The 18,124-nt window shown below is 35.7% G+C and overlaps 1 protein-coding gene across 1 annotated transcript in view; it reads right to left on the bottom strand.

Moving 5' to 3' along the window:
- LOC150046089 (uncharacterized) overlaps positions 1-18,124 on the bottom strand; it is a 132,100-nt gene that overhangs the window by 29,598 nt on the left and 84,378 nt on the right. Inside the window, exons 19-20 of the mRNA XM_090319156.1 lie at positions 16,439-16,619; positions 12,285-12,355 (exon numbers count right to left, since the gene is read on the bottom strand). Of these exons, the coding sequence (XP_090175282.1) occupies positions 12,285-12,355; positions 16,439-16,619 (252 nt within the window). The remainder of the gene's footprint in view (positions 1-12,284; positions 12,356-16,438; positions 16,620-18,124) is intronic.

Genomic DNA, 18,124 nt, shown 5'->3' with positions numbered 1-18,124 from the left:
AAAACCCTGAAGAATATTTTTTCTAATCATTATTTTTTAAATTTCACTTTTTAAAATTTTCACTTTTACTTGTTCCTTTTTTTGTCATTTTTTTCTGACTCTTTTTTTCCCATTGTGGTCATTCCTAAGAACATAGAGCAATTAGTAGTATTTCTCCTTCATGGTGTACGTACTTGTTTCAAATTATATTTTTATTGACTCAGTCCCCTGCTTTTTAATCTTTAGTTTTTAATCTTATTATTTCTTGTTTAACAACTCATAATTGTGAGGGTTTTTTTAAATCATTGATCTCATATATATGTTTTTCTCCTTTTTATATATTCTTTTTATTCTTTTTACTTTTTCAAGTTAATTTTATAATTTTTTATTCATTTATTTTCCCCTTCTATCACTTTAGGTCACAGTTATAATCACTCTATTATTTTCCTTCATTACTGCATTACTGTTACATTCCTACATTACTCTTCTCTTATTTTCCCCTCTTGTCTTTCATACTAACTCTGGTCCTTTTTTCCTTCTTCAATTTCCATAGGGCGTGGATATACAGGTGATTGTTGCTGACCCAAACTGTATATACGTTTTTTCAATTATTCTGTAGGTCCAGAGTGATTTAAATCTCATACAGAATGGATTATGGTCATAAACCTGTGTTCAGTGGTGGTGTTGGATTTGCTTATAAGTGCACAAAAGGAGAGAGAGACAGAGACAGAGACACTGAGAAAAATGCCAGTCTAAGATTGTGAACCTCTATAGTCTGGGCAGCTATAGAGCACTAGGTTTGTTATTATCTTAAAATTGTAATTTTTTGTGTTTTTAGTCTTTCTCCCTTTTTCAGATGGGCAGAACTAGAAACTCAAGAAAAATAGTATATCAAGGAATTGCATCTCCCTCTCAAATTAAACAGGCCACAGAGAAGTCAGTGGTAAATCTAGAGGAGAGTCCTGTAAATGCACTACAAATGCTATTGGGAAAGATGATCAGTGAAAAGTTTGAAAGCATCAAGAAGTATATATGTGAACATAAGGAAGCCAATCAAAGAGTAACGGAGAAATTCATAGATTCCACCAACAGAATCTGAATGAAATCCAACAAAAGTCCAATGAGAATAAGGCTAAAGGATTTTAAAAAGAGCAGTCAAATTGAAATCAAGGAGGTAAAGAAGTACATACAAGATCTAAAACAAGAGATCCAGGTCATCAAAAATGACCAATTAGAAGGAAGGGGAATGAAGAACAAAGTAGAAAGTATTCATAACAGAATTATTTCTTTTTCAATGCAGAAGAAAGCATATCTAGAGTTGAAGATAGCCTAGAATTTATAGAGAAAGACCAGAAAATGATTCAAAATAAATCTAAGAAAAATGACAGATCTCTTCAGGAGCTCCAAGATACAATTAGAAAGCCTAATGTAAGGTTAATCAGTATTGAGGAGGGACTGGAAAAGGAGGTTAATGTGACTGAAAATAATCTTCAGGGAATCATCTCAGAGAAATTTCCAAATATCCAGAAGGAAAGGCCCATCCAGATACAAGAAGCTTTTAGAACCTCAAACTGACCTGACCAGAGGACATCCCGCCACACTATAATTTGTATAGGATCAGTGGAGACCAAGGAAAGGATCCTTAAGGGAGCCAAGGAGAAGACCTGGCTAGACCTAACAGACATCTAGAGATTATTCCATCCAGCAACATGAGAATATTCATTTTCTTCAGCAGCACAAGGAACATTTTCTAAAATAGATCACGATTTAGGGCATAAACCAAACCTGTGCATATGCATATTCAGAAACAGTGAAATTATTCCCTGCATTCTCTCAAAATACAATGGCATAAAATTGGAACTGAACACCAGTCTCCACCAAGGAAAACTCTGTAACTTATGGAAATTGAGCAACACATTGTTGAATCAGCAGTGAGTCATTGAGGAGGTCAGAACAAAAATTCAATAGTGTATGGTATTTAGCAAAAAAGGAGCATACAAAATACCAGCTCCATTGGGAATCAGCAAAGGCAGTACTCAGAGGAAAATGTATAGCTCTGAGTGCCTGCATTAAAAAATTGGAAAAATCTCAAATCAACAATTTAATGGTGCACCTTAAGCTCTTGTAAAAAGAGCAACAAACCAATCCCAATTCCAGTAGAAGAAAACAAATTATTAAAATTAAAGCAGATTTAAATGAATTAGAGTCCAAAACGCATAGAAAGAATCAACAAAATAAGGAGTTGATTCTTTGACAATATTAACAAAATTGACAGAACCTTAGTAAATCTTGCTAAAAAAGGGGGGGATACACCCAAATAAGCAAAATCATGGACAAGAATGGAAATATGAAGACAAAACACCAAGATCCAGAGCATAATAAGGGAAAACTTTTCAAACTTCTATGTCAACTAATTTGATAATCTCGATTAGATGGTTGAATTTCTAGCCAATATTAACATACACAAAGTAAACCAAGAAGACCTAACCCACCCAAACAGACCTATCTCAAATACTGAAATAGAAATGGAAATAAGAGGTCTCTTATCAAAGAGAAGCCCAGAACCTGATGGATTCACAGTTGAATTCTATAATGCCTTCAAAAAAGAGCTCACACTAATAGTCCTCAATGAAATAGAAAGCAAAGGCTCTTTACCAAACTAATTCTATGAAGACAGCATCCATATGAGCCCTCATCCCAAAACCAGACAGGGACTCATCAAAGAAAGAGAAATATAGACCTATTTCTTTGTTGAACATTGATGCAAAACTTCTCAACAAAATACTTGATAATCTTCTTCAGCAACTCACCAAAAAAATTATACTCTATGATGAAACAGGATTCATTGCATGGATGCAAATCTGATTCAATGCATGCAAGTCAATTAATATAACATCAACAGGAACAAGAAAAAGAATCACATGATTATCATAATAGATGCACAAAAGGCAGTGACATGATTCAACATCCCTGGAGAAACTAGGAATCCATGGAACATTCCTCAGTATAATAAAAGCTGTGCATGACAAACCTACATTATACTTAATGGCAAAAAACTAAAGCCATTTCCTCCAAAATCAGGAATGATACTAAGATGCCCACTCTCTCCACTCCTCTTTAATATAATATTAGAGTTCCTAGCCAGAGCAATAAGGCAAGAAGCAAGCATAAAAGTGGTACAAATAGGGGAAAAGGAAGTGAAACTTTCCCTTTTTGCAGATAACATGCTTCTGTATTTGAAGAAGCCTATTAAATCCACTCTAAACTTCTTGAGCTAATTCGAAACCTTGGCTAAATAGCAGGGTATGAAATTAAAAAATTATGCCAACAAGAAGAAGAGTGAAGCAGAAATCAGAAAAGCAAGTCCTTTTGCAATAACCTCAAAGAAAATAAAGTACTTAGGAATTAACTTAACTAAGAAAGTAAAAGACTTTTATGATGAAAACTTTAAAAACCTGCAAAAAGAAATTAAAACAGAACTGAGAAAGTGGAAAAACCTCCCATGCTCCTGGTTTGGAAGAATTAACATCATTAAAATGGCAAACCTGCCAAGGGCTATCTACAAATTCAATGCAGTACCCATCAATATCCCAATGTGATTCTTTAAGGAAATTGAGAACGCAATCCAAAAATCCATAAGTAATTATTAAAGACCCCATATAGCAAAAACAGTCAGCGGAAAGAATGCCACTGGCAGAATATCAATACCAAATTTTAGACTCTATTACACAGCAATAGTAACCAAAACAGCTTGGTACTGGCGCAAGAACAGGACTGAAGACCAATGGAGTAGAACTGAAGGCTCAGAAATCAACCCACAGACATATGGCCAACTAATCTTTGATAAGGGAGCAAAAAAACTAGGACTGAAGAAAAACAGCCTCTTCAACAAGTGGTGAAAACTAATATGGAATCCTTATATGTCACTCTGTACCAGAATTAATTCCAAGTTGATCAAAGACCTGGAGATTAAAGCAGATACCCTGAAAACTTTACAATAAGGAATAGGTAATATAATGGGTCTCCTTGGCACAGGTGGAAACTTTCTTAACAGAGATCCAGAAACACAACAAATTAAAGAAAGTTTCGACAAATTGGACTGCATTAAACTGCAGAGCTTCTGTATGGCAAGTTAAATAGAAAGCCCACAGAGTGGAAGATCTTCATTAGCCATACAACAAACAAAGGCCTCATATCTAAAATATATCTACTGCTAAAATAATTGAATCTCTCCAAATCAAATCTTCAAAGAAACAAACATCCCATTAAAATGTGGGCTAACGATTTAAGGAGACTTCTCTGAGGAGGAAATAAGAATGACCAATAGACACATGGAGAAATGCTCCACATATCTGGCCATAAGAGAAATGCAAATCAAAAAAACTTTGAGATTCCACCTCATTTCAATTAGAATGGCCATTGTCAAGAAATGTAACTACAACAGATGCTGGCAGAGTTGTGTCCAGGAGGGATCTCTACTATACTGTTGATAGGAGTGTGAGCTCGTTCAACTACTCTGGAAAGCAGTGTAGCAGTTCCTCAAAATACTAAACATAGAGCTCCCCTTTTACCAGCGATTCCACTATTTGGCCTTTACCCAAATATCCATAAACAAGGACATACTAAAGCCACTACCACAATGATGTTTGTTGTAGCATCATTTACCATAGCGAAGATATGGAACCAACCCAGATGTACCCCTCAGTAGATGATTGAATCAAGAAGACGTGTTACTTATACAAATGGAATTCTATGCTGCCATCAGAAAGTATGACATCAGCCCATTCATAAGACAATGGAAAGACTTGGAAAAAATCATATTAATTGAAATAAACCAGACTGAAAGGAACATAGGCTCAATGGCTTCCCTCATTTTTAATAATTAGTACACCTCTAGGATTCTCCAACAGAGGATTGCAATAGCTCAAAACCTAGTTACAAATACTCATGTAGGATAAGACTAAATGAAAGGAACTCTAGGATATGGAAACAAGAGGTTTATCTTGTGTGATTATTGTTCTTAATGTACTGTTATTTCTCTTCTTATTTTTGCCCTTATGGTTAATCTCATAGTGTTATTGTATATAACTTTGTTTCCTGGTATATTGTATATATATTTATTTTTTTTGTTTGAAATAGGAAAGGGAAGGGGAGAAACAGCATGAGGTTTATCAATGTGTGAGAAGAAATGCACCTACTACCTGATGAATGTAACTCTAATACCACTACATTATGCTGACAATAAAAAAGAATAATGAAACACTAATATTTGTGTTATGTATGATCTAGATATTGTTTAAATTATATGCAAACTTGAAGTTATATGTATACATTATATGTGGGTTATAAATACTATACTATTTTATATAAGGGACTTCCTTTTTGTGATGTGTCAGTGTCCTGGAATCAAAACCCTTCAGATCACAGTTGAAACAAAATACAGCAAGTATCTGTGTGTATGTACAGGTCTTTCTGTATAAGCACATATACAGGTAATAAATAGTTTAATAATACATGTCTCATAAGCACATCTCAGTTCAGTGACAGTATATTCTATGTGTATATTCTTTTTTTATTTTTTATTTTTTATTGTAATTAGTAAAAGGGTTACATGATATTTGCCAGATAGAAGGTGCGTTAATTCACATACATTGATACCCTTTCACATGTCTTGGTACCCATTTCCCTCCCCCCCACACCCCCCACCCGTCTTGGTTTTCCCCCTTCCCTATCAAATTTCAAATATCCAAGTACAAATAAATTCAATATATTAGATAACAAAGTGTGATACTATACCAATATGAGATAACAAGGGACAGCAAAGGAGATGAGAGACAACATAGTACATTAAGGACAACAATCATTCATTATATGGCTTTTGTTTCACTATCCTGGAGGTCCTTTTAATTAGCTTCACATTATATGTCCTTATGTATCAAGATTTTGCTCTATTGCAAATCTCTGCTAGTAGAGCCCAAGGTTTCTACTGATTATGACGAATGAGGGAAACCATTGAGCCTAAGTTCCTTTGAGTCTGGCTTACTTCACTTAATATGATTTTTTTCTAAGTCTTTCCATTTCCTAACAAATGGGGCGATGTCATTCTTTCTGACAGCAGCATAGAATTCCATTGTGTACAAATACCACAACTTGTTGATCCACTCATCAACTGAGGGACATCTAGGTTGGTTCCATATCTTTGCTATGGTGAATAGTGCTGCAATGAACATTGTTGTGCTAGTGGGTTTAGTATGTCCTTGTTTCTGGGTGGTTGGGTAAATGCCAAGTAGTGGAATTGCTGGGTCATAGGGGAGTTCTATGTTTAGCCTTTTGAGGCACTGCCACACTGCTTTCCATAGTGGTTGGATGAGTTTGCACTCCCACCAACAGTGTAGTAGTGATCCCTCCTGGCCACATCCCCTCCAGCATCTGTTGTCATTCGTTTTCCTAATCCTGGCCATTCTAGCTGGAGTGAGGTGGAATCTTAGAGTTGTTTTGATTTGCATTTCTTTTATGACCAGAGATGTTGAGCATTTCTTCATGTGTCTATAGGCCATTGTTGTTTCTTCTTCAGAGAAGTCTATATGTATATTCTTATACAATATGTGAATATATACATATACAGAAAATGAGTCAATCCAAATCTAGGAAAAATGAGAGAGCGCTTCAGGAGGTCCAAGATACAATTAGGAAGCCTAATTTAAGGCTAATTGTTATTGAGGAGGGTCTGGAGAAAGAGGTCAATGGTATTGGAAATATACTTCAAGAAATCATCTCAGAGAATTTCCCAAATATCCAGAAGGGCAGACCCATCCAGATACAAGAAGCTTTTAGAACCCCAAACAGACCTGACCAGAAAAGAACACCTCACCGCCAAATCGTAATCCGAACTGGATCAGTAGAAACCAAAAAAAGGATCCTAAAGGCAGCCAGGGAAAAGGGTTCAGTAACCTATAAAGGAAAACCAATCAGAATAACCCCAGATTACTCAGCAGAGACCATGCAAGCAAGAAGTGACTGGAAGCATATATGTCATGACCTTAAGTCAAATAACTACCAACCAAGAATCCTGTACCCAGCTAAGCTCTCATTCATAACTGAGGGAACAATAAAAACATTCCATTCCAGGGAAAAGCTGCAACAATATGTCGCAACAAAACCAACACTACAGAGAATTCTGAAAGATGTTCTATACATAGAAAACCAAAATAAATGCAATATAGGGAAAGAAATGGCACCTAAACAGCATACCACCTAAGGACCACAAGAATTGTCAAGACACAGGCCCAAATAAAAGCTTTTAAAAATGGTAGGACCTAATAAATATCTCTCAATCCTAACTCTCAATATCAATGGACTCAACTCTCCAATTAAACGGCATAGGCTGTCTAGTTGGATCAAAAAGCAAGAGCCATCGTTCTGCTGTCTTCAAGAGACACATCTTACCCAAAAAGACAAGCATCTTTTGAAAGTGAGAGGTTGGAATAAACTCTATCAAGCTAACAGCCCCCATAAACAGGCTGGAGTTGCCATCCTCATATCAGATAAAATAGACTTCAAACCAAAATTAGTAAGAAAAGACAAAGAAGGTTACTACATACTACTAAAGGGATCTTTCCTCCAGGAAGACATAACGATCCTAAATATTTACACACCCAATCCCGGAGCTCCAAACTTCATCAAGCAAACTTTACTTACACTGAAACCATACATAGATCGAAATACAGTGATTGTCGGTTACTTTAACACACCACTTTCACCTATGGACAGATCAACAAGGCAAAAACTCAACAGAGAAACCTTAGAACTGAACAACTATATAGACCAACTAGATCTAACAGACATCTGCAGAATATTCCACCCAGCAACGACACAATATACGTTTTAGTCAGCAGCACATGGAACATTTTCCAAAATAGATCACATGTTAGGCCATAAAACAAACCTGGACAGATTCAGAAACACAGAAATTATTCCATGCACACTCTCAGACCACAAAGGCATCAAACTGGAACTGAACACACATCTCCACCAACGAAAACCCTGTAACTCATGGAGACTGAACAACACATTGTTGAATCACCAATGGGTCATTGAAGAGATCAGAACAGAAATCCAACAGTTGATGAAATTTAACAGTAAGGAGCACACAAACTACCAACTCCTTTGGGACACAGCAAAGGCAGTACTCAGAGGAAAATTTATAGCGCTGAGTGCCTACAACAACAAGTTGGAAAAATTGCAAACCAAAAAGTTAATGTCTCACCTTAAGATCCTGGAAAAAGAGCAACAAACCAACCCTAATCCCAGTAGAAGAAAGCAAATTATTAAAATCAAAGCAGAATTAAATGATTTGGAATCCAAAAAAACTATAGAAAGAATCAACAAAACAAGGAGTTGGTTCTTTGAAAGAATTAACAAAATTGACAAGCCCTTAGCAAATCTTACCAAAAAAAGAAGAGAGCATATCGAAATAAACAAAATCGCAGATGAAAATGGTAATATCATGACAGAAATTACCAAGATCCAGAATATCATGAGGGAATACTTCTCAAACCTTTATGCCAACTAATTTGAGAATCTAGATGAAATGGATGAATTCCTAGCCAATATTAACATACCCACACTGAACCAAGAAGAACTAAGCCAACTCAACAGGCTTATTTCAAGCTCTGAAATAGAAATGGCAATTAGAGAACTTCCACCTAAGAAAAGCCCAGGGCCAGATGGATTCACAGCTGAATTCTATAAGGTCTTCAAAGCAGAGCTCACACTAATACTCCTCAGCTCTTCAACGAAATTGAAAATGAAGGTTCCTTACCAAACTCATTCTATGAAGCCAGTATAACCCTGATCCCCAAACCAGACAGAGATTCATCAAAGAAAGAGAACTATAGACCTATATCTTCTCAACAGAATACTGGCCAACCGTCTACAACAACTCATCAAAAAAATTATACACTATGATCAAACTGGATTCATCACAGGGAGGCAAAGCTGGTTCAACATACGCAAATAAATTAATATAATTCAACACATCAACAGGAGCAAGGACAAAAATCACATGATTGTCTCAATAGACGCGGAAAAGGCATTTGACAAGATCCAACACCCCTTTATGTTAAAAGCTCTGGAGAAACTAGGAATCCATGGAACATTCCTCAATGTAATAAAGGCTGTGTATGAGAAACCTACTGCTAGTATTACACTTAATGGTGAAAATCTAAAGCCATTCCCTCTAAAATCAGGAATGAGACAAGGATGCCCACTCTCTCCACTCCTCTTTAACATAGTCTTAGAATTCCTAGCCAGTGCAATAAGGCAAGAAGCAAGCATAAAGGGGATCCAAGTAGGGAAAGAGGAAATAAAACTATCCCTCTTTGCAGATGACATGATTCTGTATTTAAAGAATCCTATAGACTCTACTCCCAAGCTCCTTGAGCTGATTCAAAGCTTTGGAAGGGTAGCAGGCTATAAAATCAACCCTCAAAAATCAACTGCCTTCCTTTATGCCAACAGTGAGAGGAACGAGGCAATAATCAGGAAAGAAACTCCTTTCACAATAGCCTCAAAGAAAATAAAGTACCTAGGAATTAGCTTAACTAAGAATGTAAAGGACCTTTTTGATGAAAACTTTAAAACCCTAAAAAAGGAAATTAAAGCAGAACTAAGGAAATGGAAAAACCTCCCATGCTCCTGGATTGGAAGAATCAACATTGTGAAAATGACAATCTTGCCAAGAGCTATCTACAAATTCAATGCAATACCCATCAACATTCCAATGTCATTCTTTAAAGAAATAGAAGAGGCAATCCAAAATTTCATATGGAATAATAAAAGACCCCGTATAGCAAAAACACTTCTTAGCAGAAAGAACAGCGCTGGAGGAATTTCAATTCCAAACTTTAGACTCTATTACAGAGCTATAATTCTCAAAACAGCTTGGTACTGGCACAGGAATAGGCCTGAAGACCAATGGAATAGAACTGAGGACCCAGATATTAAACCACAGACCTATGGCCACCTAATCTTTGACAAGGGAGCCAAAAAAATAGAATGGAAGAAAGAGAGCCTCTTCAAAAAGTTGTGCTGGCAGAACTGGTTAAGCACCTGCAGAAAACTAAAGCTGGAACCCTCTTTGTCACCTTGCATTAGAATTAACTCCAAATGGATCAAAGACCTGGAGGTAAAAGCTGACACACTGAAAACTCTACAGAAAGGAATAGGAGATACACTAGGCCTCCTTGGCACAGGTCCAAACTTTCTTAATAAAGACCAAGAATCACAACAAATGAGAGAAAGGCTGGATAAGTGTGACTGCATTAAACTGCAGAGCTTTTGTATGGCAACGGACATAGCTAGTAAACTAATCAGGAAGCCTACAGAGTGGGAGAAGATCTTCACCAACCAAACAACGGACAAAGGCCTCATATCTAAAATATATCAACAACTCAAAAAATTGAATCACTCCAAAACTAACCTCCAAAGTAACAACCATCCCATTAAAAAATGGGCCAAAGACTTAAAGAGAGTCTTCTCTGAAGAAGAAACAAAAATGGCCTATAGACACATGAAGAAATGCTCAACATCTCTGGTCATAAAAGAAATGAAAATCAAAACAAGTGTAAGATTCCACCTCACTCCAGCTAGAATGGCCAGGATTAGGAAAACGAATGACAACAGATGCTGGAGGGGATGTGGCCAGGAGGGATCACTACTACACTGTTGGTGGGAGTGCAAACTCATTCAACCACTATGGAAAGCAGTGTGGCAGTGCCTCAAAAGGCCAAACATAGAGCTCCCCTATGACCCATCAATTCCACTACTTGGCATTTACCCAACCACCCAGAAACAAGGACATACTAAACCCACTAGCACAACAATGTTCATTGCAGCACTATTCACCATAGCAAAGATATGGAACCAACCTAGATGTCCCTCAGTTGATGAGTGGATCAACAAGTTGTGTTATCTGTACACAATGGAATTCTATGCTGCTGTCAGAAAGAATGACATTGCCCCATTTGTTAGGAAATGGAAAGACTTAGAAAAAATCATATTAAGTGAAGTAAGCCAGACTCAAAGGAACTTAGGCTCAATGGTTTCCCTCATTCGTCATAATCAGTAGAAACCTTGGGCTCTACTAGCAGAGATTTGCAATAGAGCAAAATCTTGATACATAAGGACATATAATGTGAAGCTAATTGAAAGGACCTCCAGGATACTGAAACAAAAGCCATGTAATGAATGATTGTTGTCCTTAATGTACTATGTTGTCTCTCATCTCCTTTGCTGTCCCTTGGTTATCTCATATTGGTATAGTATCTCACTTTGTTATCTGATATATTGAACTTATTTGTATTTGGATATTTGAAATTTGATAGGGAAGGGGGGAAAACCAAGATGGGTGGGGGGTGTGGGGGGGAGGGAAATGGGTACCAAGACATGTGAAAGGGTATCAATGTATGTGAATTAATGCACCTTGTATCTGGCATATCATGTAACCCTTTTACTAATTACAATAAAAAAATAAAATTAAAAAAGATACATTTTAAAAAATAAATATATAAAATAAAATTAGAAAAAAAATACGGATGACCCTCATGTTCACCAATATATAAATGGATACATGAAAAAAATTGTCTTATGAAAAGCAGGATTTAGAATGAAAAAGCTTTTTAATACCAAAATTATTCATTGTTCTATTATATAGACAAGTGGATTTGCAGTACTAGCCCCAATGCTCTCTCTGTACAATAATTTAAAAAGAAGGATTTCTTCTACTGTCTAAAACATTTCTATTATACTATTACTAGACAAAAAATGTTTCAGTATGAAAGAATTCAATTAAATATTGTTATGCCTAATTTACACTTAAAAATATTTTCTGTAGTTGGTCAATATCCTCGTCTAGATTTTTGTCCCTATTTATTAAGCTTGAATAAGACCTTTAATCCTAAAGCATAATTTAAAAATAATTATTCTTATTGATGAGCTACTTAAAATTCCTGAAGAAATATCTGGAAAAATATCCAATAAATTCTTATATTTTTTGAAAAGTAGATGATTTGAAGTTTATTTTACTTCAAATAGTAGATAATATGTAAATTATGCTAGTAGACAAATACCACAAACTTAAATTATTCTTAGTGTGTGGAAAATTGAAATCAAGCCCTGACATATGCAAAGCATCTACTCTACCACCAAATGATTTTTCTATCTCTAAATTACTCCTTTCATATAACATAAACCTAATATGTACTTGACATTAATTCTCAAGTTATTTCATGCTGTTTAAAGCATACTTTTGGTGGTGATCTTGGATCTTCTTTGAATTATGTACAACCTCTGTGCGCTGAGACTTTATTCCTTGCAACTAAAATAGAGAAATGAAAAGAAACGTTTACTAATATTCCCCCATACAAATCTTCCCATCAACTGTTTTTATGTCACATTTTCATAAGATAACAGCCATACTCCTTCATCTGCAGTATTTAGCTATTGCAAGAGGAATCTAGTCCATATCAAGTCTAAAATAATAATATAAAAATACTAGTAAGTAGTCACCTCTTTAAAGGTTTTAAGGGCAAAGCAGTATTCTTCTTTGTAAAAATATGTTTACCAGTGGGCACACACCAGGGGATCACACCTGTAATACTAGAAAATCAAGCTGAGATCTCATAATCATGCTTCAAAGCCAGCCTGAGCAGGAAAGTTTGTGAGACACTTACATCCATATATTCAGTTACTAGAAAGAATCCAGAATTGGCTCAAGTGGTGAAGAGCTATTTTTGAGCTACAAAAGTTCAGGGACAGCACCCAGACCCTGGTTCAAGCCCTAAGACTGGCATACTCACACAAACACACACACACACACACACACACATGCACACACACATACATATGTTTGTGTGTGTCCTGTGGGGTGTATATATATATATATATCTGTATATATGTGTGTGTGTATGTATATATATATATATATTCCCTTACAGCAAGGATTTTCTTTATTTCATGCACAACCACACAACCTCAACAACCACAATTTGAAAACAAACATATATATTAATAATTATACTCATCTTCACCATTTATCCTGAATATTCCAGTCGTGTTAAAAATTAGCATGCAGTGGGTACTAGTGGCTCATTCTTATAATCTTATCACCTTAGGAAACTAATATCTATTGATTGTGATTTGAAGCCAATCTACAGAGAAGAGGTGACCCAAGAACAGTTCATAAGATTCTTATCTCTAAGTAAAGTACAAAAATAAAACAGAAGTAGAGATATAGCTCAGTGGAGAAAACACTAGCCCTGAGCAAAAATAAAAGCCAAGCAAGAATTCAAGGTTCTAAGTTCGATACCGATTCTACCATAAAAAATAAAATAACTGGGCCAGGAGTTCGTGCCTAGCATGCACGAAGACCCCGGTTCAATTCCTTGGTACCACATACTTAGAAAAAGCCAGAAGTAGTGCTGAGGCTCAAGTGGTAGAGTTTTAGCCTTGAGAAAAATCCAAGGACAATGCTCAGGCCCTGAGCTTAAGCCCAGGACTGGTAAAAATAAATAAATAAATGAATAAATAAATAAATAAAATAACTATAAAATAAAAGTTAGCATGATAGTTTAGTTGTGCTAGATTGAGAACTGGCATCAACACAGCAGCCAAAGTGAAAGATTGTGAATCCTATTAGCTTACAGCACTGTTACTATTGCCCCAATTTTTTCACATCAAAATGACGATTATCTAATGCAAAACCCACTGGGAAAATTGGGGAACATACAGAAATTATTTAGTAAACTATGTATTAGAAAATGTTTTCTAATTCCATGAGCTCTTTGAAAAATTTTGTGTTTTAGTTAAAAGTGATATTTTAGGCAGTGACTGTCCAGTGTAAGTGGTATAAGAAATCATTTTGTATTCCACTGAAGGGGAATCCAATAAGAAATAGGAGACCCGGGGTGCTGCCCAGTTATGAATCACAGTCCTATTTGTCACTCCTACTTTTTTCACTTATAATAACAAGCAACATCATCTCTGCAGTTACAATCTGTGTAATAACTTTTGCTCAGTAAAAAATAATGTAGTATGATAAACAGCATCACATGTACATTCCACATCTTTAATGTCATGAGCACCATAACTGGGTCAAATATTGCTCCCTACTGAGAAATCAAGTTCTCAAAGGGCTTTATTCTCACCACTGTACAGGCTTGTCTGTTTCAGCCAGAACACAAAACAGATGTAACTTGTGTGAATGTTACTTCAGAGAACATTACTTTGCCCAGTGAATGAATAATACCACCGACAGTTCCAAATATATATTTTATCATATGAGTTTATTATACCTAGCATACACTATGAATAATATCATGGTTAATATGTAATTTCATTTTTAAAATTCTGTATATTTTCGATGGTGCATATAGCAACAACATTAAGAAGAGGAGCCTTTTGGGGTTATCAATGGGAAGACAGACTATATATATGCACAGCAAAATGAAATCTACGCAGCACTATTTGAATAGAAGAGAGGCTAGGTTCTGGTGCTTTATGCCTGCCTGTATGGATAGCTACTCTGCAAGATGAGATCTAAAGATGATAGTTTAAAGCCAGTCCAGGCAGAGAAGTCTTTGAAGCACTTTTCTACAATTAACCAGCGAAAAGCCAGTAGTGAAGCAATGGTACATTGATAGCCTTGGACAAAAAGCTCAGGGATAGCATCCAGACCCTAGTTTAATTCCAGGACCAGTGCAAAAAGGAAAGAGGCAGGAAAGAAGGAAGGAAGGAAGGAAGGAAGGAAGGAAGGAAGGAAGGAAGGAAGGAAGGAAGGAAGGAAAGAAGGAAGGAAGGAAGGAAGGAAGGAAGGAAGGAAGGAAGGAAGGAAGGAAATCCAGGAGCCAGTGGTTTATACCTGTAATCCTAGCTATTTAGGAGGCTGAGATTCAAGATTCACAATTGGAAGCTAGCCAGAGTAGGAAAATCAATGAGATAGTTATCTTCAATTGACCACCAGAAAACTAGAAGTGGCAATGTGCCTCAAAGTGGCAGAGCTCTAGCCTTGAGCTGAACAGCTCAGGTACACTGAGTTCAAGTCCCATTATTAACAAAAGAAAGAGGAAGCAAAGAAGGAAAGAAGGAAGGAAGGAAGGAAAGAAAGAAAGAAGGAAGGAAGTAGAGAAAGTGGAACTATGAGAGTTAGTATGAACTTTTCCAAAAACTATATTATATATAAAAAAAGCTCTTGGTCTATTAATGTCTGTTAATAAAAACAAAAATATATACAGAAAAATATGTATGCACATTCGTTTTTTGTTTGTATTAGGACTTGAATCCAGGGCCTGAACACTGTCCCTTAGCATTCTTTCTCAAGACACGTGCTCTGCTACTTGAGTCACATCTCCATTTTTGGCTTTTTGCTGGTTAACTGGAAATAACAGCCTCACAGGTAATCTTGCCTAGGCATGTTTGAACTATGATCCTCAGATTTCAGCCTCCAAATACTCTGTGGTTACAGATGCAAGTCACTGGTGCCCAAATACATACACACATTTTAAAATTACTAGGTCTCAAATAATTTTCTCTTTCTTTCTTTCTTTCTTTCTTTCTTTCTTTCTTTCTTTCTTTCTTTCTTTCTTTCTTTCTTTCCTTCTTTCTTTTGTCGGTCATGGGACTTGAACACTGGGCCTGGGTGCTCTATTCCTGAGCTCTTCAGCTCAAAGCTACCACCCTATCGCTTGAGCCACAGTGCTACTTCCAGTTTCCTGGTGATTAACTAGAGATACGATTCTCACTAACATTGTAGTGCCTGGGCTGGGTTTGAACTGTGATGCTCAGATCTCAGCCTCCTGAGTAGCTAGGAATATAGGTGTGAGCCTCTGAGCCTGGCTATAATTTTCTTTATGTAATTTCTATCTTAGTTATTCCCAAAGGTAATTTTTAAGAAGTCAATTTAACATTAAGGCATTCCGGCTTAATAAAGTTGCTAAGTTCAATTTCATTTCGTGAAATGTAGGGATGCATTTCATTAAGACATTTTGGAGTGTATCATTGGACAGGAGAAAACTAAATGGTTAATTGAGAGCAGGGCCCTCAAAAACTCTGTTCCAAAGCAGCCTATAGAAATGTAACTTTTTAATTCCAAATGATATGTTTAGGATTACATAATGTTTGATTTTACAACTATATGATACAGACCAGAATTTGTTTACCTTATGGTCAACAATGTACAAACAACAATGTTCAAAATAATACATTGTCCAGTGATGTGGTGAATATTTTATTTGGGTATGTACACATCTATGGTGTTTGTTCAATGATAGGATTTCCGTATCACAATGAGATTATACTCTCAATAGTATGGGATATCTATATGCATATTAATATAAAGAGATATCTTATGTCATGCTGACAAAATAAATTTAGAAATGTAAAATTTTAACAACATTTCTTTTACCTTTTTCAAAACAGTTTTTATGTCATTCAACTCCATACATATTGTGGTAAGAGAGATTTCAGGTCTTTCTACTCCAACTGCTTTATTGCATTGCTCTTTGTTTTCTCTTAACACTGACAGGATATTTTCAGAAATATGAACAGTACTTCCATTCTTTTTGATTTCTTGTTGTAAGAGATATCTGCAGTTAGATATGTTTTCATAAAATTCATATTTCAGAAAAATGTTCATTTTTTGATCTAGCTTTTCACTATATTTATAATCAATATTTTGACTTATTCTACTACAATTCTCAATACTTTTCCTTTGTATTTCTCAAAATTTGGATTCCTTGCATAAATATCTTCCAAAGGGCATATGTTCTTTTATGAGCATAAAGGAACAAGAGCTGGGAGTTTGGCCTAGTGGTAGAGTGCTTGTCAAGCATGTACAAAAACTCAGCTTAATTCCTGGTACCACATACATAGAAATAAGCCAGAAATGGTGCTGTGGCTCAAGGGGTAGAGCTCTGGCCTTGATAAAGCCCAAGGACAGTGCACAGGCCCTGAGATCAAGGCCCAGGACTGGCAAAAAAAGTAACAGTCTTTCATATTGGTAAATTTCTATGCAGTAACTCTAGTAAATATTACATAGAAGGCATATTTAATTATTTCAACAATGTTGCAATTTGAAGTTCATCACCAAAAATACTTTTTCATGAATACAGATAATAAATTAACTACATTTTAAAAGTCTGCTCACCAAAGTATTTCAAAATTAACGCTAAAGAAAACTGTACTTTTATTTTTTGATATTTTTACTAAGAAATTTATTAAAATTGATTTTTACATCATACTTCAAATGTCATGTTTAACAAACAAGTATTTAGGAAGAGAATCTCGATATACAGTCACTGGCACTTAAATTTTAGAACATAATTAAAGTTAAGTTGAGGGTTTGTATGTCATAGATACATATTAATATATATAATAAAACAGTATGTCTACAGAGTATATAGCCCATCATAGATTTTTATGTCCATAACCTTGGGTGCTCAAATATTGAGTCACCACTCTTGTACTGTTTAGATCTAATAGCCACATATTAAGGATACCATATTTCTTTGGTCTTGACTTATCTCACTCAACATGATTCACTCTAACTTCATTCACTTCCCAGCGAATGCCATTATTTTATCTTGTCTGTTGACTATGTAGAATTTCATTGTGTGTATACATATTATATATTAATATATATAATATTATACATTATTGTATATTATATTAATATTTAATATATTATATATTATATATATTACATTTTTTGTATCCATTCATCTGCAGTAGGCCATCTGGGTTGTTTCTATTACTTAGCTATTGTGACCAGTGCTGAGAAGAACATAGCTGAGCAGGTGTCCTTATCATATCCTGGGTTATAATGCTCAGGGTAGATGCCCAGGAGTGGTATGACAGGATCGTAGGGAAGGTCTATTTTCAGTTCTTTAAGAAACCTCCACACTGCTTTCCAGAGTGGCTCAACTTGCTGCCAATTACACTAGCAGTACAGTAGTGTTTCTTTTTCTCCACAACCCCGCCAGCATCAGTCATTGTCTGAGTTGAGAATATTGGCTATTGTAATTGGGGTAAGATGGTATATTAGAGTTGTTTTTATTTGCATTTCCTTTCTGAACATGGATGATGAGCATTT

This window comes from Megascapheus bottae, chromosome 26, assembly GCF_031878675.1.
Source record: "Megascapheus bottae isolate mThoBot1 chromosome 26, mThoBot2.hap1, whole genome shotgun sequence".
Taxonomy (NCBI): Eukaryota; Metazoa; Chordata; class Mammalia; order Rodentia; family Geomyidae; genus Megascapheus; species Megascapheus bottae.
Note: the sequence above shows the minus strand (reverse complement) of the source record. Positions and strands in the feature narration are given on the sequence as shown.